Here is a 22,812-nt window from a genome sequence, read left to right as displayed (position 1 = left end):
AAAGGCAGCGAGGTTGCAAGTTAATTGTAAACTGTCCCAATAATTTTGTTGTCCCTGTTTTTCCTAGTGTGACTGTAGCATAAGCTGGAGAAACAGATAAAAAAAGTGGATGCTTTTAAAACATATGTTTTAAACTACCTGGGAGTGAAGATTTAAGTTTGTTTCTATAGCAACATTTTCCCCTGTATTAATGGCCAAATCAGCGTTTTACTTTTCTTGACCTGTTGTCCTGATGAAAGAAAGTCCTGTGTTTTTGTGATATATAAAAGTGTGATCTCACTGCCATGTTTGCTAATCATTTGCACGTCTACATAAAATTAATTGCAAAATTGAACAATAGGACAACATCACTCAGAGAGGGACTGAATAATACTTATGCACCTAGCTAATGCAGTCCTTGGTCTGACACACCCCAATATGAATGTACCCATACTTTTGTTGAATACACAATGCAGCAAAAACAGCAGTAAACCTTCAAAATAAAGGCGAAGCAGATACGTGAGAGGCTCTTCACCCTGCTGCATCACCTTGATTAATTCACAGCACACAATCCCACAGCAGCTCAAATTGTGAAAAAAGACAAAGCAAATGCGGGACTGCTGAGCTGAGTTGAGACAAGCTGACATCAAACGTTCAGATTCCCCCTCTACAATGACAGGTGTGGATGTATGACGCAGCAGGAGGTGTTTGATATTGTTCAACACTTCTGAAAAGTGACTGATGTGTGATGTGATGAAACTGCAATGGGAAGGGATGCGATTTCCATTTTCCTCTGGGGTCAAGCATCTGATCTAAAGTAATGGTCTTACACTGACAAGAAGATACAACGCTAACAATTAAAATAATTCAATTACAACTGCTTCTGAATGAAAGAAAATCAATTAAATCTGTTTCGGAACAACTCAGCGTCGCTTTAAGTCAAGTACAATGCCTTACAAAGAGCGAACCAAAAGCAGCAGAGTCAAGAAGTAAACACTGAGTATTTGTAAAAAATAACTATGTGTTCAACAGACAAAAGGCTCAAGTCAACAACACGTCTTCCTTGACTCGTCTGATTTTGATACAGCAAATTCAATGATGTAATCCCTATTTAGGAACTTCTCTCTGAAGAATGTTCAGTGTGGCTCTCAAAGATTTTTTTTTTTTTAAAAACAGGTCAGCGTAGCCCCATGTTTCAGGTCATCGTTGAGCTCGAGGGAAGAGTAAGTGGGTCAAGAAAGAAGGTAGGTAAGAGACAGCAAGGGTATGACCAGAACGTCGGACCGAGAAAGGAAAGTAAAAAGAGTACATTGTCCTGTTGATGCAGTTGACTATGATACAGGCTGACTTGGAGAGCTAAGGGCAGGACAATGCAGTGCGGGACAAGGCCGGAGGGAGGCGGCTTGGTCAGAGAGTTTTGGGCTGTTATTGTGAAGAACTGTTTGGGGAAATGGGGACGACAGGGAGACAGGCAAACTGCAGCTGGCAGCAGAGGAGAAAAAAGGGGGGGGGGTGATGTTTTTTTTTGGTTCAGAAGCGGGCGTGGTTGTGACCCTGGCCTCCCTCTCTGCCGTGGTGGCCTCCCTCTCTGTGGCTGTGCCTCTTGTGCTTTCTGCGCTCTCTCCTGGTCTTGTGGTGGTGGCGCCGGTAACGGTGAGCTCGCCGGGCTGGAGGAACAACCAAAGTGGAAGAGAGAAGTATTAAAGGAGTAATTCAGTATGTAATGAGATGAAAGTGAAGGGTAGAAAAGTGATGCAAGCGGGAGATGAATCACTGGCAAGCATCAGAAGTTTTTGAAACCAGGTAAGATGCGAGAGAACGGATCAAAACGCAGGAAGGTCAAAATGTGCAGATGGTTTAACTGTTTCCACCACACTGAGGGAATCTGTTTTATCTCTCATTGAGTAGACTGGGTGCCTTTAGCAAGGGCACAATGAGCTAGCCACCCACTCACTGCCTCGGTATAAGCTTGTTCCTGGTGTGTACTGCCAAATTAGATTGCTCCGTCCCTTTCTGGGTTTGGCAACAAAGAAATGTCGTCTGCAATGAATGATAACAACATCATAACTCTGGGCCATAAAAACAACTCTGTCCAAAGATAAAGAGTCATAAGCAAAGGAATCTTTATCGCTTTGAACAGAAGTTACATTATTTCAGTATTTCATCATTACTGTCACACTGTGAGCAAAGTGAAGTGAAATACAAGGCTCAGTTTGTTGAATATTTCATATAGATCAACCAGCCTATGAGGAAGAGAAAATTATGGTGAAAAGTTATGACATCAAGTTGGTATATTCTGTCGCGGTTAGTGTGAGCAGTTTAAAAATTGATAAAAGTAAAGTTTATGTTATAAGATAAGGTATTCAGTGAAAGAAACTGATTTTCTGTGCTGTTTTAGAAATACCCGGCAGCAAGTGCAATATCACCACAATGTCATCACTATCACCATCTGTGCAGGATTATTTTGTGCAGATGTTTTACATGTGCAAAACAACAGTACTGTGGAAAAGTTTTGAGCCACTTGAGCCGTTTTAAAGTTGTAGCTGTAATTTTCCGCTCTTAATGAACGTCTACCAAAGATTTTCTTTAGATATTGACTGTATTTTCTTTAATTTTCAGTGTTGTCTTGTACTTGACCATTTTTAGAGGACTGCGCTTTTGTTTATCAAACCACTTAACACTGACCTATTAATCATTCAAGCAGAAAAAGACACTTAACTCGAGGGATGAATCGGTGATGTGTCTACACACAACACGCAACTTAACAAAGATCCAATTTTAAATGACAATTTCAGACACACTTTGTTACAAGCGGCATGTAACCTGTCCCTACTTCTTTAGTTTAATCTACATAAAATTCCAAAAATAAAAATTCAAGTTTTGTTGGACCAAAAAAGTGACTTTCAAAGAGCTTTAGCTGGAAACCTGTCAGTATGTTCTTAAAAAGTTGAGGAAATTAAACAAGTGGAGTACAAAGAAAAACTCTCACGTCTAAAAATTGTGAAACAATAGTATATGAAGGCCAGGTCCTTAAGAAATAGGAAGAATCCAGCAAAGACCTGATACAGGACCTGAAAAATGCACCGTGCCGTTTAACTGATTCATCTACTGTTTACTGAAGCATACAACATCCAAAAAGGAGCTTTAAATGTCCTTCAAGAATCCTGGAGAGTTATTACTATTTAAAGAAATTACAAGAAAGCTGGCTAATAGAGTTCAGGCTGTGTTGAGGAATAAAGGTGGTTACACCAAATATTGACTCAAACACATTAAAACTGCATAACCGCTATTTTTGCATCATATACTGCATTTCCTGTATTTGTTTGCAGATCTTTCAGTAAATCACTGGACCTTTCTTTCTTTCTTGCACGTGTGTTGATTTACATGAAGCTTCAACCTGTTAGAATTAGTTTTGAAAAAGTCTACAAAGGAAAAGTGGAAAAAAAACTACCTCGAGCACGAAACACTTCAAAGGACACCCTGCAACTTCTAAGCAAGCCCAAGGACTAAAAACTGCAATTATCAATAATGAGAGCGGGGATGGAAAGCCCGAGAATACACAAAGTGACAGCAGCTCCTGGGGGCTGTTGATGTTTGGGGTTCAGTCTTTTTTGGTGTGCATGCTAAAAATATTAATAATGATTAAAAAAAACAAAACAGAAATGTGAAAATGACCTAAAAAATTCTGTAAGTCTTGCTGTTTACCAAGCAGCCATATTCTCTTTGTTAACACTCACATTTTATGCAGATGATTTTAGGTCGGTCCCATTTGCCGTTAGCACGACACTTAGCAGTGGGCACGTGCCGCTGCAGGAAGCCATCGGCGCACTGGTAACGCACTACTGAGTGGATGTCATAGTGGGTACGCTTCCGACCAATCAGGAAGGCATTATCCACAGTTGGAGGGGCCCCGCAAAGCACTATAGAGACAGAGAAAGACAGAATATTAATGAGGTTAGTTATTTTTATCGTAATTACTTACAATTCTTGCTGTGTCATTAGTATTTATTAATCAAATAAGATTCTTAAAAGGTTCTTATCATTGTTTTCCTTGTTATTCTCTGACGTGATCAGCTCAAGTGATCCCTATGAGCAACAATCTCAGGCTTCAGAGTCCTCTGAATGTTCGGTTTCAGGCTATTTTTATTCCCTTGGCTCTGTATGACACCAGTGAGAAGAGATATCCTTAATACGTTCCTCTTAGGCACACAGCTCTGAGTGGGATCACAAAAACCCCCTACCTGCGATTCAATCCTTATTTTTAAGAGGAAGTTCAATCAAAAGAAAGTTGCGTCAAATGGAGGGAAAAGAAATTAAAACATTTTATTTTATTTGTTTATTCGGAACAGTGAAGCAGTAGAGACGAAGAACATGGAGCTGGAATTGACCATAATAAGTCGTCTTTAAACAGTAATGACTTGGATTGAACCTGGATTCACCCCATTAGTGTGCTTCACTTAAACAAATGGTTCCAAATGGTGTTTTAGATTTTAAGAACACATCCCACACACTATGACTATGACTATGACTTGGATAAAACATTTTTTGAAAACCGCTTCAATCTGTGGATTTAGCATCTGCAGGACAGGGTGTCTGTCCAAGTCTGTCAGCGAGTGAGTAGGTGGGATTCAAAGTAACACAGCATTTTAGACACATAAAAGAGAGGAGGCAGAATCAGAAAATTGTTTACTCAAGCTGAGACAGACAGAGAACTGACACTCTGGGCAGAGACTGACAGGATGGACAAGCCTCAGGGAGGCACTCAAACAACTTCACCAATTTTTTTTAGCTCTCCCGTCGGGGTGTCAGTCTGCAGTGGTCGAGGCTGACTTCAGTTCTATCTTTCAATACAATGCAAAACAAAATAATGGAAAAACTATGGTTAGGTTTTAGTCATTAACTCCATCTGATCCATTATGTAAATTATTAAATTAACTAAATAAAATATAGACAGGCTGTAGTTTTAAACTTTTCCATTTACCACTGGGGGAACTTAATAATTTCTATGACAACTAATGAAAAATAAAGTTAAATATAACTACAGTACAGCACTATTTCGAACCCCCAACTGATATTACTGGTACTATCAGTCCCCACTATGTCAACCTGCCTTCGTCCCGGAGTTGAAACCCAGCTTGAGGTCCTTTCAGACAGGAAACTTAAAGTCAGCTTTGATGGCCCCTGACTTCATCCTTGGATGCCATTTGCACAGTTCAGCAACAAACCAGTCAGGAGAGGACTTAATCAGCAATCAGAAAATGTTTACAGTCCTTAATTCCCTTGTCTGTGTCCTAATACCTCTTAAATTCTTAATAAGGGAAAGCAATGCCATTAACTCTGATGAAGGGTTTAACGTCACATTTACAGTTTAATAAACTGTGGATGGAAAGGGCAATAAGCACTTCCCCCTCACTTGAGACTATTACTGTCTTGACACAAATGAAAGGCTAAAAGGTAGCTTTTCATTAGCTGTCACCTATGTACGCTGTTGAAAGTTTTCTCACAGTGCAGACAAGCTAAGTGAGATTGCACTGAAGTAGGTATAAAATAAAACGTCAAAAAACTCAGAAAAGGGAAATGGAGCTGGAAAAGGTGGTTTTTATAGTAAAGAGTAGAGGGCTGCGAGTGAAAGGATGCTGGGTCTTAGAAAAGCCCATCAAAAAACCTATAAAAAACACCTAAAGTACCTGTTCAGTGTTTTAGGACGTGTGATTGGTAAAAGACTCATCTTTGCTTGCATGACAATGAATCATTTTAGAAACTTCTTCACAGTAAAGTCCATATTTGAAGCATTGTTTGTCATTGCAACATCTAAAATACACTTTGCTCAGTGTCTTCACTAAATATGGATAAATGTAACAACTGCCACCTGACTGGTTGGTCTGACGGCTCATACAACTACGTAACATTAATTCAAGGTTAGGATGAGTAACCTTTACTATCAAACGCAGGTTTCCTCCCAAATAATATCACTGCGGAAGCCTATTAATTATTAATTAGCCTATCAACATTACTCGTGGGTGTAAATAATTAAAAGCTGCAGTGATTTTGGCTCTTTAACTTTGCATTTCCATTAAAATAATGTCATGTTTTTGCTGTATTTTTGAAATGACAGATAAAACAGAATGAAAATTATTTACTTTTTAAATGATTCTTATTACAGATAAAACAGAACAGCTGTGAGATGAAGGGGAAAAAAATCTTTTATGTAGAGACCGCTTTGCATCCCTTGAGTGCTGTTCGTGCAAGTATATCAAATTTAGCGGAGGCTACTTTGATTATAAATAGAACATAAAGAAGCCTAATAGTTTTAAAACAGTTCAAATAGAAATAAACTATAATATATCAAATAAACAGATCTCTGACCTGTGTTGATCATGTTTTTAACAGCATTTCCAATCAAAGCAAACAAATCTTTTCAATAAGCATTACATTCTCTATTTTCCCCTTATCAGCATGAATAAAACTATGTGTAAAATCACCATTATTCATACTCATATTTATCAATAAAAGAGCCGGATGTGGTCCAGAGCCACAGGTTCGAGATCCCTGTTCTAAGTCAACACTGGAAGTTAAGACGAAGTTACGCAGTATATCTGCATGCGTGTTGTGAAAATATCTATAGTTATTTTCTTTGCCGTTTTTCTTGTGTTGCAGGGGGGCAGTCACTGTGAGTCATGCGGAAAGCTGCAAACAGCTGCTGGGTTCCTCTAGTTGGTTCCTTTATGGCCTCAAAACATCCGCACACCTACTGGCAATCATGTGAAAACAAATCAGAGAGATGTGCAAATGTGTGTGTGTATTCTCTGCACAACACTATGGGAGTACGTCTCACACAGAGTTATGTTCAAACTCAGTTTTGTTTATTAAGAAAGTCTGTTTTTGTGAACACTGACAGCTGCTCAGATCAACTGAGATAATGGTTTTGTTTTGTTGTTCACTAAACAGAAATACACCACAGGTAACAAATCTCATTCAAAGTCCACTTAGATTTATAACCTGTGGCCTCGGAGAAGGCATTTGACTGCGTCCTTCAGGGTGTCCTGTGTATGTGTGTGTGTGTGACGGGGGGGGCTTTTGGGAGTGTTAGGCCCAGTGGTACAGGCTATTCAATTCCTGTAGAACCAAAGTCCAGCCATAAGTGATGGCTGGACTTTACTAGGACTGCGCTTTGCCAATGATTATGTTTAGAATTTCTAGGCACACACAGCCAAGGAAGAATGTCAGGTTTGGTGGTTGCAGCATCTTCTCCTTGCTTTTTGCAGTCAGCCTCTGTTGGAAAAGGGTGACTGTTTTGGGTTGGGAAAGAGTTGTTGCCTCTAATGGAAAATTCAAATATCTTGGGATCTTCATGAGTAAGGGAAGTAGGTTGGAGATTGACTGATGCAATGTGTGCAATAATGTGGATGCAGTATCTGTCTGCTGTGGCAAAGACAAAGCTGAGCGTAAATGATTTTTTACCGGTCGATCTATGTGCCGATTCCTCCTCTCACCTATGGCTACAAGCTTTGGGAGTGATCTCGGATGCATCTTACTAGGATGCATCCTTAACCTCCTGGCGTCCACATATGTGGATATCACATTTTGGGTTGTCTAGACCAGTGGTCCCCAACCCCCGGGCCACGGACCGAGTCATTTGGTACCGGGCCGCGAGAGTTGAGGCTCAGGTGTGAAATGTATGGTTTTCAGGGTTTTTTATCGGTTTTAGCGTTATTTTGTTATCGTTTTTATCGTTAACTCGGTTTTCCTGGGTCTTTTCACGTGTGTTATGAATAAATCTTCTTTTTTTCGGTACCGGTACTAGTTTTATTTTGCTGTATTTATCCGCGACACCTTAAAGGCCGGTCCGTGAAAATATTGTCGGGCATAAACCGGTCCGTGGTGCAAAAAAGGTTGGGGACCGCTGGTCTAGACCAAAATACTAAATGTTGCTCTACAAGGGCCTGATATCCACTTACGAGGACATTATATTTCCACTGTTCTATCGAAATTTAAAACGAATGTCGTTAAATTCATCAGCTCCCAATCAGCCCAAATAGAATAGAATAGAGAAATTAAAAACGCATGCCATGAAAGAGTTCGGGTCTTAGGAGGTTAATTTCTCCTAAGTGAGATGTTTCGAGCACGCCCAACTCTGAGAGGTCAAATGCACTGCAAATTAAGAAAACATCAGGGAATAGAAAAAAGCTGCAAAAGCACACAAAAGAGAATAACAGTGTAATAAGGAAGCAGAGGGTTCCTTAGTGTTGTGTAGCTGCAGATAATGTGCGTTTTAATCGAGTCTGTGCATCCCAAACATACAGATATTAAGAAGCAAATAACACAAAACTGCAAGTAGGATTTTTTTTTCTCCATTTTGATTTAAATTAAAAGGAGACTATTTGAAAAAGTAGCTTATAGCTTTAAGCTGGTAAGCAGTCTGGCTTGGTCAGACAGCATTTCCTTGGAGGGCCGCTTGCAGGCCTTGACCTTCTGCTGTGTTCCTACAGGCATGTCCCTGTGGAGAATATGTGGGGAGCTTGGGGGAAGTTTGTGCTTGGTCAGGAAGGGTTGGCGAGGAGAGCGATCTTCTTCTTACCTTCTATTTTCTCTCTGAATGGCTAGACTCATCATCAGACCAAACAAACGAAACAAATATTATTACACTGGAAATATGTGCACTATTTTCCAGCAAAATTCATAAATATCGGTTCCTTTGAATTATTTGAAAGGCTTGTAGGTCTCACACTAAGGTGGAAGCTGGTAAAGCTTCTCTTGCAAATACAAAATAGAATTCAGAAATAGCAGGTTTGTGTGTATTACACAGTGGCTATATTACACCCCAGTGGACACATGAACTGCTGAAGGCACTGACATCAACCTATTATTTCCCAACGCGCTCACATGCAAAATTAGATTTCCCCCCTCTGTAATAAGCCATAAAAAAACTGAATAATTTTATAATTCTTACATGTCTTGTTGTAGGTAAATTTCTTCTCATCCTTGCTAGAAGAGCTTAGAGGCAGATGACTGTGTGACATTCTTGTCACCGTAATCCAAATGTAAATGTTGAACTCAATCAGTTTTGCTTTTTTTCCATTTTTTCTTTATCCCTTACTTGGATAACGTTGATCCAGCAATCAAATATTACATCTGAATTTTGAAACAAGTTGAATCAATCCTACAAAGAGCATCACTTTTAGTAAAAAAGGCCAGAGCTATATAGATATAGATATATATATCCTTCTACAGAGGTGGCAAAAGTACAGACTTTCTTTCTAAGTAGTAAGGTAAATGTGTTAAAAATACTCAAGCAACTTCTTTACTCAAGTAAAAGTGGGAAAGTACAGGCTCTGAAATGGCCCCAAAGTAAGAAAGTAAAAAGTAGTCCTTGAAGGACAAAAAGGTAACTGAACGTTCCTCTATAAAAATGTACAAAATATTAGTACATGAGAAATACTATTCCAACCCAAATTCAAAAATAGAGTACAGTAAAATGAGTAGAGTCAAAGTACTAATACTGTACTGTCTTATGAGATGACTGCATCAGGTCTTTTTGCTTAAATAAAAGAAATCATCACCATCTGTACAACACGCCACCCTAACTGACCCCCCAAGCAGCTGATCAAGATGCCCGATTGGCTCGTGTGATGAGAAGACAATCAGATCACATGAGCTGGGGTAATTAGAAATGAGTCTCAGCATGGAGCTGAGAACTCCACTGATACGATCAGACAGTACATGGGGGTTACTTGAGTGAGTGAAAAAGAGGATGACAGGGAAGCAGGGAAAAGATGAAAAGATGCTGGTGATTGTAAGTGACTGATTAAGGTCAGAGGTGGGCTGTATGCCTGGGACTTGTGACAGTGAGCAGCAGAGGTGCTGCAACACCTTGCTCACAAGGGAAACAGCTCTCCTTTGATACACCAATATAGCAGCAGCCTGTTTTCTGTACGTGTCTCCACGATCAACTGGCTGATCCAACATCTGCTGATGCTATTTTCCAAAAACACGCATAAAGACATGAAAAGAACAACTCAATCCAACTCCTGAGAAGACCGCAGACTCCCACGGTCATATATGAATACTCAAAGTTATAATACTCAACTCAATGATGGGAGGAAAGATGACAGGGGGGACAGTGAGACGAATGATTTGCACAAAATTAAAGTCACAGAGCATAAAAAAGGGCGGTTGGCAAACAGTGGTTGAGACATAAAACCTTTGAAGTAATAGTGCTCTTACGGAAATAAATGTTGTTTTCTACTACAGCAAAGCCAGCAGTTAAACCAAGAACAAAAATAAACTAAATCTAAGGTAAGAGAGGTAAGAGAGCCTTTGCATAGGCCTCAGAGTAAAGGACAATACAGAAAAAGACTGTTGAGTATGAGGATCAGTCAAAGACATGAAGTTTCAACCAAAAGCAATTAAATGTGACAAAGATGTTTTCTTTTGAAGTGCCACAACTTTGTAATTATCACTTTTGCACTTTTTCATTTATTCCTTAACATTTCAATCAGATACCAGCACATCATGTACCGGGGAAAGATTAACCAAAGAACTGTCTATCCATCAAAAAACACATATAATCAAGAGAAAAAGAAAGTACACGTTTCAATTCTGTTAGGAAATAATAGAACAATCTGGTCCTTACCAGCTATTGAATTGGTTCTACTAGCTGTTGAATCAGGAAGACTTTTCACACACTGGTTTTGCATTTAGTATTTGTAAGATAAATGATGACACTCTTCATAAGGCTACAAATATTAAATTCTCTATACCTGGTACAAATAAGCACAAATGGTTAGGTTAATTTGATATGATGACCATCAATGAGGTTTTCATGTTAGGTTTATCAGTTTAAAGTGAGCCTGTAGGAAGAGCAGGTGACAGGATCTAACAGAGGCAAGCAGGGAAAGAAAAAAAATTGGCCAGAGAATCCAGGTGTAAAACTCCAAAAGAAACGCAGGGACATGATAAAAAACGCGTTTCTAACAGAGAAGATCAGAATGCTTTAGATGTTGTAACAATGCAACTTAGAAGTAAATCAAGTGTGATAAAAAAGCAACAAGACATCTTTATGCTTTCTTAAAGCAAAGCGTAAGCATTGCCTCAGATTGAGAGGCAATTAACACCTGAAATAAAGAGCAAGCCAACATATCGATGATTTGCAAACATATAAGAAGTACTAGAGTTATAATTATTATTTATAATTTTTTTTCAAATTCAGCCTCCAGTGTCTTCTTGTGCCCCAGTATTGCTCTAAACCAGCCTGGCTTACCTATTTATTAGGGGTGCAACGATACTCGTATCGATATTGAACCGTTCGATACAGTGCTTTCAGTTCGGTACGCATATGTATCGAACAATACAAATTTTATTTTTTATTTTATCAACTTTTCTTCTGACGAAGCTGTCTGTGTTGAGCGCTCAGTGGATCTGCGTTCGACTACTCCACCTAGGCTGCACTGTCGAGTGCAGATCCATTGAGCGCAGTGCAAGCTAGCAAGACAGAAGCTAAGCTCGTTGCAACATGGCAAATTGAACCTCCCCCACCCTCATTCAGAGCTGGCCTTTGGAACTATCTTGGTTTTCGTGTGAAGCATGACCCTGATGGTAAGCGCGTCACAAAAGTAAAACAGTATGTCGGATGTGCCACGCAATGCTCAATCGGTGGGAACTAGTGCGTTAGTGCAGTTAGCTCGTTAACGTGTTGACGCCGCCCAGCCCCACGCACGGGGTGATCCGTGGTAACTCGTTAATAGAGATTTGCAGCGTTATGGCGTTAATGTCATTTTAACGAGATTAACGCTGACAGCACTAGTGGGAACACAACGAATATGACTGCACATTTACGCCGACATCATCCTAGTGCAAAGACAAGTGGAAGCAGACAAAAACAACAAGCACGCATGCTACAAACTTTACCCGAGTCATTTAGACAGCCGTTAGCACATGATTCTCCTTATGGGGACCTGATATGTTTAATATGCTGCTGAGAATATAGCCCAGAAGAAGCCTATAGTATAGCTTTTATGTTGGAAAGAGCCATTTCTCTGTAATAAACTCTCTTTTCCAAAGATGAGTGATTTCTCGATCAGATAGATTTATTATTTTTATTATTTTGTTGTTTCAGCAACATTACATTTAAAAACTGTACTTTTGAGTTAAAATATATATTTATAATTTTAATAAATGACAAATTAAAAAGGCATGAACAATTTTTGTATCGAAAAAATATCGAACCGTGACACCAAAGTATCGAACCGAACCGTGAATTTTGTGTATCGTTGCACCCCTACTATTTATATGTCAAGCCACCCGCTCTTGATCATAAGTTTGACCTGTATGAAAAAATAAGCTCTAATATGCTCTCAGAGGAACACGTAGAAGCCTACACTTAGATGGGACAGCTGCAACAGGAGACATAAAGAAGAGGTAGCAGCGTATACAATGATAACTAAAACAGCACATGGGTAAAGAAAAAATCGAGTCAGGACATGAGCCGTGTGTGGAAAACTTGTTAAAGTTGATGCTGGAGGATGACAGGACATCAGAAAGAGAGGGCTTGTAAGACGCAAGCAGTGTGACTCTAAGGTATGCAGAGTGACTGAAGAGGCTTGGTCTTAATCTCTTGCACCGCACACAGTTGTGTGTAATGTAAAGCATGACACAGTCAGGATATTCAGAATCACCTGAAGGTACGTGCGCTGTCAGTCTCTGTGCTTTGATAGAGACGGTGTGCAGCATTTTCGAGCTGCTTTACATAAAAAAAACACAGTCTCAAGAACTTTTCATCACCTTTCTATTTTGTGATTCTATTTTAAAGGCTGTACAGGATTTGAAACTAAAGAGCTGACAGCAAAGCGCGGTGAGCTGTACATCCTCATTCTGTCTCTGCCTTCTTCAGTCCGATCCCTTGCTGCCTCGCACTTCAGATCTGACATTTCTCACTCTTTGCAACCTCTTCCTCTTTCCAATTTACATCTTGCTGCTCTCTGCCTCCTCACCTCTTTTCTCAGTCATCTTTATCAACTGTTTCAGTTGCAGAAAACTCTCCTCTCCTCTTCTTCCCCCTGTGTTGTTCTCACCTGTTCCCTTCTTGCAGACGTAGGGCAGATTGTAGTTGCAGGGCACGTCATTCCATTTGCCATTCTCATGAGCAATCATCACCACACAGTCTTCTCCTCCAGCAAAGAAGTTGTCTGGCTGGTTTTCACGCCAGTTCTCATATTGCTGCACACATACACAAGCAGGCAAGGTTAAAGAAACAAACTTGAGCAAAAAGTGCTACTTTTTTTTTTACTACAGGCAGTGGAGAAAACATTTTGTTGGGAATCACGACTGCTGCTACAATGACCACATCAAAATTTGCTATGCAACTCCAGGAGCTTTAAGTACGCTGGAATCAGCTGACTACAAAACAAAACAAAAACAGCTGGATCCTCACCAGGTCCATCTTGTCAGTCCACTGAAAATCATCTTCTACTGTCCGATCATTCAGCCCAATCCAGGTGTTGTCATGGCTTAGACCTGAGTAAGAAATTGCAAACAAAAAATTTATGCAGAAAACAGTAGAGCACTACACACAGTATCCACACCTACAAATAAACAATAAAGACATATATGGGGCAATTCAATGTATTGCTTGACATCTATAGATAATTATTACAACATACTACAAAAAAATTGTTAGGAATGAATTGTTGTTCTATGGTTTACTGTATGAGTACATGATACGCACTCATTTCTCACAAAAAATCCTTTAAAAACATTTGTCATGAGGCTGTGACACATCACAAACCCTGATTCAGGTGGGAAACTGATCACTTTGTTGTGTGGAGCAACAAAACACCTAATCACCAGTGCTGAAAATCCAGCACCTAAAGAGGAGACTATTGCCAACTACTCGTCATATGACTTTATCTGCACTGGCCTCATTCTGAGGACATTACCTGGTGGAGAAAGTTTGTACCAAATAAGCTGGATCTTATATAGAGGCAGACTGTTCATTGGATAGTGTGAAAGTGTCTGCTGAGGTGATGAAGGGAAGCCATATGCTTTTGGTGTCGCAACACTCTTTCAAAAACAAAACAAACACACATCCCAAAAAACGTTCTAGGTTTGGTCCAGATGTTGCAAACGGGGAGCCAAAAGTGCCTTGGTCCGACAATACAAGTGGATAGCACAGAGGGTATTTTGTGCGGCCGCCGGTCCGAGTGTCAGGTGAACTTCAGGTAAGAAGTTATGACCTGCAGTCTATCTGGGTCAGATATAAACCGAGTTTAGGTGGAGTTTATTTTCGTTGTGCTAAATTGTTATAGTCAGTCACAATTACTCGCACTGCGTACTAGCTAGCATGACGGAGTTTCTATACAGCTGGGTGGGTGCTATGATGTTAATGATAGTGAACTTTATTTTATTCATAAGGTTAGTTAGTAGAGTTGCCAACTGTCCTGTAAAAAAAACCCTTCCTTGTAATTGGAAGGTTGCCGGTTTGAGCCCCGGCTTGGACAGTCTCGGTCATTGTGTCCTTGGGCAAGACACTTCACCCGTTGCCTACTGGTGGTGGTCAGTGTCCGGCAGCCTCGCCTCTGTCAGTGCGTGACAGAGGCGAGGCTATAATATAATACCCGGTGGGCCGGTCTCTAGTCAAAATGCCCAGGCCAATTTTTTGTCCCAGTCCAGCCCTGCCCTTGGTGTAAAACAGTGGAGGGCTTTGTAGTATAACTCAGGGTACTCTTATTCTTCTTAGTGCAGGTTTCACACATGAGCTCGACTCAAGCTTGACAGTCCTGGAGCTGGCTGACCTCAGATGAATGATGACCATTAATAGAGATATATTATTTCTGTCTACGGTATACGTGTGATGAGATTTTTGTTTGTGTGAAAGGATATTTCCCTAATGGTGTTTTGGGTTAATCTCATTTGTGTGTGTGTGGGTGTCTCTGTGCGCAGTAGGCCAGCCATGTGCATGTGCTTGCACATACTGTATGTAATGGAATTTCAATCATGGTGAATCTGATTAACATCATTACCAGGCCCATTAATCTTCCTAATGGCTGTGATCCTCTTATTGCAGGGGTGGAGACGTCCATTTTCGAGGCAATTAAACGCACTTTTTGGTAATGGTGAGCAAATAGGAGAAAGATCAGTTCTAGGTGGGTGGTACTGTCTTTTCTTGGCATCTGGTCGGGACAGACGGCTGATCCAGAATAGTTTGCTGCTGCTGATCAGGTCTTATTACAACACAAGTGGCTGTGGAGCTTGCCAGAGGGCAAAAACTTAAGAATAAAGAGATGAAGCTTTATGGAGCACCAAAGAAAAACTGAATGGATATTAGCATGGTAATGCTGACTGGCACTAATTAAACTGCTCTCTGTGGCCAAATATTTAAGTCCACAATGAACATGAGTTGAAGAGCCAAGGAGATGTATTTAGCTCTTCAACTGTTTGGCTTAATTTAAAATAGGATTTGCAAACAATTCAGGACAACAGGAAAGGACACCAAACACCATAATTACATACTAAAACAACCACAGCAACACATCTCGGGTTCTCTGTTCATATTACAAATATAGAGCATGATCATTAACTTCTCAGCTGACCACCTGCACATGTGGGTCTGACATGTGCACTGGATAATGGGATGGATTTACCTGTTACTACCACACACCAAATCTGGCCGTTGGTACTTCGTGGCTTGTGTAGCCACTAGGTAACAAAAGCTCAACCTCAATACACACATTCTCCATTACGACCTCAGCCTTGACAGTCTTCAGTGGACAAAACTGTGAATGTCTATTTTGGACGCTGAAGATTCTAACCCAAAAAGCTGTTGCTTGGCCTCTGGATTGTACACTGAGATACAGAGCTAATCAACAGGGATGATCCTTGACACAAAAGTCACTCCATTACACAAGATTATGTTTGCTGTCCCAGTAGGTTGATGTCTGTGGTAAAAACTCAGATCTATATACCCGATTAGTCAGAATAGACCTTGTTTAAGTGCTCTAAAAATAGCAGCTATGCAGGAAGCTAACTGGAGGTGCATGAGGAGATGACCTTGAATAGATAAGTGCCCATGAAAAGAGATGTATGATGATATTTTGGTGATGTCACACACCTTTTTTGTATGCCATTCATGTAACTTAATGCCCTCTACCACCTAAAATGCAAATCCTTATGTTAAAAGATATGGATCATACTCAAGTAGTCATAAACCTTTCCAAGGCATGTGCTTGTTTCACATACGTAAAACTCAGAAGTCCTAATAATTGTAATTAAATAAATTTTTTCCTATTAAGTTTCAGGTTATGGATTCATTTGCTTTGGTGAAGCTATCACAAAAGTTGAAAAAAATAACATTTGCAGAAAGAATATAGCACAATCAATATCACTTACTGTACAGACACTTATATCAGGGCCTGCAGGGTCAACTCACTGCAACAAATGGTGATATAGATTTATTTAGCTCGGACTTTGCTCCTTAAGGCTGTTTTAAACGGCAGCAAAATCAAGTCCTTTAAGGTCCGTCCACAGCTGAACTATAAAGATATTTAATACTGAGTTAGGGAAAACATAAAAGGGAAGGTCAGGTGTCATCTCCAAGTATGATAATAAAGTACAAAAGTAGATACCACTCACTGGCCTCTAAAAGCTTTGTGCAGGAGGCAAAGGCAGCCATCCAAGTGACAGCAGGTTAGGCTATTATTACTAAATCAGTACTATCATTTAAACTGAGCAATGTCTTCTTTAAAAGTGACTGGTGATTACAAGTGTCACCAGATATTTCTGAAATATAGCGACGTGAAATAGAAAGCGTGAGGATGCCTATCTAAATCTTCAGATGTCCTCAACACTAAAACATAAGAATCTTCAGTTGAAAAATGGAAGCATATTATGTTGATGTTACCACAAGTGGACAAGTTTAAGTATCTCAGTGTCTTGTTCACAAATGTGGAAGGTGTAGAGTGGATGACTGACAGACGGACTGATGTGGCAGTGACTCAGAAATTGTTGATTGTGGTGAAGACAGAAAGCGAGCTATCGATTTATATTCCTACCTTCCTCTATGGCCGTGAGCTCTGGTTAGTGACCAAAAGAACAAGATCGCAGATACAGTGGAAATGAGCTTCGGCCAAAGGGTGTCTGGGCTCAGCCTCAGAGATACGATGAAGAGCTTGGTTATTCGGAAGGAAATCAGCAGAGAGCTACGGCTCCTCTGCATTAGTTCAGTTGGTTTGGACCTCTGAATAGGATGTACTTCCTGGGCACCTCCTGGATGCTTCCTAGCTAAAATGCTTCCTGCATGTTCTACTATAAGGAGGCATATGGAGGATAAACTGAAGAAATTATATGTTTTGGCTGGCTTGGAAACACCTCACTGTCCCCTTGGAGGGGATGCCTAGGGAGAAGTAGGTCTTGGCATCTCTGTCCCTGTGACCCAGACTGTGGCAGAAAATGGATGGATGAATGGATGTGGGTATCATAAACAATCATAAACTAAGTGGACGGCTATGTTGCAAACAGAACTGCACATAGAACAATGACAATGAACACGGTAAACATGAGGCGGAAACACTAAGGAGGTGGCATCAGCATGGTGCTGCTGTTACTATGCTGTTGTGAGCATTTAGCTCCTAGAATGGCTGTGTCAAAGTTGCTAGAGTCTCATTAACTGAGGTTTCAACTTGGAGATTTTATGTCCACCTAACCTCGGGCATGCTCAAGTGAGCTGTCATCTAACAGCAAGACTTACTGGCCCTTGAATGTCCAAATTTGTCTTCCTAACTTTAGTTTTTCTGCAGAGTAACAACATCAGAAAGAGCTGCACTCTGTGCCAAATCTGCTATTGTCCTGTTTCTCCTTACTCACCTCTGATGAAGTTCTGCTCAGCCACACTGTGGATACTGGCCAGGTGGCCATTGTGCTCCCTGCAGTCTTTCTCAGCGTCCTCCCAGGTGTGTCTGCGTGTGAAATATCTGTAGCAGTGGCCATGAAACTTCCTCCAAGTGTGCTCGCAGCCTTCGGTGTCTGCGGGTATGTAGGAGGGTAGTGAAAGAGAAGGGGAAGATAATTGAAAAAGACAGTTATTAGTCAATTTAAATCCACAAGGGAAGACAAGTGAGATTTTTTTAATTGTTAAAACACCCACATGGTGCTGCAAGGGAAAGAGGTAGGACGATTTGGGCATTAAGAGAGGGAGACCATCATTAATTTAGTGTTTATGTTTGCATCCACACACAACATGTTCCTGTTCTGCAGCAAAAAACAAACAAACAAAAAACCCTACATGGTGTTGCTGTTAGTGCCCTCTGTGACACCCCTCTCTGCCTCCTTCCCTCCATTTCTGGCTCTGCTGGTGTCTTCTCCTCTTTGATTTGCCTCGGACTTTTCATCTACAGCAGAGCCAAGTCGCTGGTGAGACAGCTTAGTCCAGTGAAAGGGCGTTTTAATCTATTCAAATGACAACAATCCTTAGAAATTGCTTCCAGTGTGCAGTGCTCGCTTGGTAATTAAGCGCTGTCACAGCCCTGTCAGCACAGTGTCTGTCCCTCCCTCTTATCCCCACCCCCCAAACCCTTCCTCCTTCTTTCCCTTCATCTTTCCCATCTATTCTCTCCTCATCTCTCTGGGGGTTAGCTGTGCAACTGTGAGTTGTAATGCGGTGTGTGTTTGGCTTCTCATTTTATGCTTTGGACTGTGTATGTGTGCATGTGTGTCTGTGAATATAACGTGTATAAGTTTAAATGTCATAGTTGATGTGGTTCAGGCTTGATCTGTCAGTTGAGCCACCTCCAGTTTTCCCTCATCCTCACCATCTCTCGTGCCCCTTCCCTCTTTGTGAGGATCAGGGAAATGGCCTCAGCTTCTCCCCCAACAAATGTGAAGCGACACCAGTAAATTGGGCAGTGCAAATTGGGCCGTATGGGGCCCTGCTTAGTATGCAGAGAGATGCTGTCTTGGCCATGGAAAGAAGAAGGAGAGCAGAGAAGAGAGAAGACAAGAGGAAAGGAGTCCGTAATGAAAGCTTTTCTTTACAGGAATATTAAAGAAGGGCTTCCAAACCTTTGCCTTTTATACTGTTAAGCTCTCCTCCTTTCAGAGTGTTCAGGGACATGGAGGTACTCTGCTGTGAAGTGCAATGACGCAAGTTCACAAAATGCACTGCACTGGGTCACCGTAACACTGCCTCCTCAGGTAGAGCTACATTTTTTGTCTGAAAGGGAAGTTTGGAAAAACTCTCCTTGAATTAATATAAAAGTCCAAACTTATGAAATACAGAACCATTGTTTCTTTTTTGCTGCTCAATGCATTAGCTGACTCAGAAGATGACAAGTATCTCTTCTGAGTGTTAGAATGACAAACTTATTGTCAGTCAGCCACAATAATGAGCAAAGTATAAAACGGTTGCACAATGTGCAACAACATGTTACTGGATATTTGTACTTTAGGCTTAGTGCTATGTCATTAAAAAAATAGACAGATGATCATGTTGGCTGAATGCATGTGCACGTGGGGCCAGAAAGAGATGCAGAGAAATGATTAATGACAATAATGTTTGCACACAGTATGTCAGTGAAATTTGCCATGGCAAGTGCCTGTCCAATTATCTTACTCGTTAAAACCCTGGTGGCACTCTCCACTATTTAAAATTCAACATACATCCACTGGCCCCTTTGACATGCATTCATTCAACCCCTTGCAGGAGGCCTGAAGAAAATCGGTTCCTACATAAAACAAGAAGTCCATTCTCTAAAATGAGTTGCAGTCACAAAAGGTCAGACATATATCTGGGCTGCTAACAATATGTTTTTACTGGGCTGAGTATAAAATGGCGTCAGAGCCCAAAAGCCTCCATCAAATGTCTGATCAGGTTTATCGTGTTGTGTTGACTTACTAATAAAACATGGTCGGTTTTTTAAAGGATTTCATATGGGCAAGGCTGATGTTTTTAAATATTCATCATTTGAAAAAGCCGACCCACTTTGTTCTTATTTCAAAGTCTAATATGTTGGTTACGGCAATTACGAAAAAATAAAAAAAACATCCAAAATCTTGTCACAGCAAAGCACACATGGGTTTAAACACTGGGCAGGATGAGCAGATCATCTTTAAGGAAGACTGACTAAAGGAAGTGAGATTTGAGCGTCCACAAGACATGGATCAACATATACTTATTAAAACGAGAAGATTTAGCACTTCCTTACATATGAAATGAGGTTTAAAATGTCAGCTGTTTGATGTGGATCATTAACATACAAAAACATCTATATATAAATACATTTTAGTCACAAAAAGTACAGCAGCGAATCTTCAGACCACTGTTTTCCTTGAGTACTTGGGAGAGTATAATTTAGATACTTGTTGATTTATCCTATATTTGAGATAAAAATGGCCTCCTTGTCACACTTTGCAGGATCTTTTTACTATTTATGGGTTGTAGCATTACCATCTTCAAACTCAACCACTTGTTCAATTTTTTTTCAATTTGTTTTTTTTCAAATGTACAACTTTAAAGTTTTGTGACCGTTTTGATGGCAAAGCATTGATTAAATCTGTCCACAGAAAGATATATTCACACCTGCAAAAGCACAACCCCCCACACAAGAAATGGATCGGTCCCCAATCCCCGGGCCATAGACCGGTACTGGTCCGTGAGTCGTTTGGTAACGGGCCGCGAGAGTTGAGGCTCGGGTGTGAAATTTATGGTTTTCAGAGTTTTTAGCGGTTGTTATCATTATTTTTTTATCGTTAACTCAGTTTCACTGGGTCTTTCCCTGTGTGTCATGAATATATCTTCTTTTTTTCTGGTATCGGTACTGGTTTTATTTTGTTGTTTTTATCCGTGACACCTTAAAGGTCGGTCTGTAAAAATATTTTCGGACATAAACCGGCCTGTGGCACAAAAAAGGTTGGGGACCGCTGGTCTATAGTATCTCTGGATGCGTCAGAGCCCAAAAGCTTCCGTCAAATGTCTGATCAGGTTTATCGTCTTGTGATGACTTACTCATAAAGTAAATGGTCATTTTATTAAAATCATCAAGAGGACTGCTTTCCAGATTACCCTGGTTTTGTTTGATATAACACTGACTTCTGGGCAGTGGTGTAAGATGGCTACTACTGTATTGTAAATGATGTAAATGTGGAGTATCACTTCATTTCTTTTCCTGCTCAAATGTCTCTTGGTAGTCTGGGGAATTAATCTGATGACCTCAAAACGCGCTAATGACATGAAACCCAATTAGCCATTTTAACAGTTTCAGCCTCCTCTGGGCAGCTCACTGGCTCTCTGGTCCACCCCGCTGCTTCAGAACAAGATGAGCCTGGCTTTAACATCACGTTTGGATTTATGTGGAGGTTGTTGCTCATTTTAGAATGAATTTGCTTTCACATTATGGGGACTTAGTGCTGCTGGTTCTTTTCCTTTACAGTTTGAATTTGAAGAGTATGTGTTTTATGATTCAAATTTTAAACAAAAAAGATGGTATAAATGGTTTTGTCTCAACAAGTGAAAAGCCTCACATGTAAGCTCAGCTGACACTCTAAGAAACACTACTTAACCTAAAAATATAACTTCCTGGCTATCACTGATGACAAAATAAGAATCTAATGGCTTTTGAGGCATCTTTGAGTTAAATCCATTTTAAAGCTGTTGAGAACAGAAATGTCACTAATGACTGCAACAGAGAGCAAAGGCAAGGAGATAAAGGTGAGAGAACTGAAGTCCATTAACAGCACTCTTCTTGTTACAGAGCATGAAAAAGGATTGGCTGGTAGAGGCAAAAATAACTTGTTGATTTGCACAGACCAGTTGAAAGTGTTCATAAATCTGTCTGTATATAAAATATAAAGCTATCTCTGTGTCTTTTACTTTCATTCAAAATAAGGATGACTAATGTGGTAGTTTTTATTTTTTTCATGGCTCATAAAAAGTTTCATTAAGTATTATGAAGCTCACTGAACTCCAGCAAGATCATACAGTAAAAACAGAAAAAGAAAAAAAGAAGCATAAAACAGCAAAATACCCCCGACAAACATTTGTCTTTAATTCTTGGTTCCCTAAGCCTGCATGTTTATTAGTGATAGGACGCCAATAGCCCTTTCCCCCCCTTAATGCTTGCTTAAATAATCTTCAAAAGAAAAAGAACAGACTGCTCGTGTGGAAAAGCTTTTTCATTTGTTTGGATATGGCTATTCTGTTGATGCTGCACCCCTGGGCTCCAGCCAAACAACACAGTTGAATAAGTTGAACCTGGCTCAACTTTTTCTGCAGTGCAACCCAGTATCATCTAAAATCAGCCAAATCCATGCAGCCGCACATCCCTGGTGCATTACTTTGTAACTGTATCTATATTTCTTACCACGTGGGTGGGACCAAAAGATAAAAAAGTTCCAAAAAGTTGCAAAATGCTGTCACAGAGCTTTCACATGACTGACTATGCAGTATTTTGTTGGCATAAAGCTTACTATATGAATGTTTGATGCAGTATTTTATATACAGTCTGTGATGAGCCCTAAGGAAGGAAAGGGATGGATTAGGGATGCTTCGCAGGGGACGTGCTGAATTTTCCAGCCGTCCTTCGTGTAGATAGTACACTTCTGAACACACAAAGTCGATTAGCATTTGCCAGCACAGTGTTATCTTTGGTCTTCTGGGACCAAAAATCAGTCACTGCTGCTGTCATTTCCTCTGCTGACTGCAAACACACTCTTTCACTCTGTCATCACATCCGCTAGCTACCTGCTAGTGTGTTTACCCACATGGCAGCTGGTACATTGTATTACAATCGGGAGTGAGTCCAGTTTGGCTCATGGAAGTGGAGAAAGGGTTGTTATCTACAGGAACAG

The 22,812-nt window shown here is 40.4% G+C and overlaps 1 protein-coding gene across 2 annotated transcripts in view; it reads right to left on the bottom strand.

The window, feature by feature from the left end:
• Window positions 1-1,288: 1,288 nt before the first annotated feature.
• The window catches only part of ncanb (neurocan b), a 175,596-nt gene continuing 154,072 nt past the window's right edge, over window positions 1,289-22,812 (bottom strand). For both annotated transcript variants that reach the window (XM_082523078.1, XM_082523077.1), the window contains exons 12-16: window positions 17,836-17,994; window positions 13,409-13,491; window positions 13,050-13,194; window positions 3,717-3,899; window positions 1,289-1,646 (exon numbers count right to left, since the gene is read on the bottom strand). In XM_082523078.1, the coding sequence (XP_082379204.1) occupies window positions 1,510-1,646; window positions 3,717-3,899; window positions 13,050-13,194; window positions 13,409-13,491; window positions 17,836-17,994 (707 nt within the window). In that variant the 3' untranslated portion in view covers window positions 1,289-1,509. The remainder of the gene's footprint in view (window positions 1,647-3,716; window positions 3,900-13,049; window positions 13,195-13,408; window positions 13,492-17,835; window positions 17,995-22,812) is intronic.

Source organism: Aulonocara stuartgranti (genome assembly GCF_965226115.1).
Source record: "Aulonocara stuartgranti genome assembly, chromosome: 23".
Classification (NCBI taxonomy): domain Eukaryota; kingdom Metazoa; phylum Chordata; class Actinopteri; order Cichliformes; family Cichlidae; genus Aulonocara; species Aulonocara stuartgranti.
The sequence above is the reverse complement of the archived record's forward strand: the minus strand, read 5'-3'. Positions and strand labels throughout refer to the sequence as shown.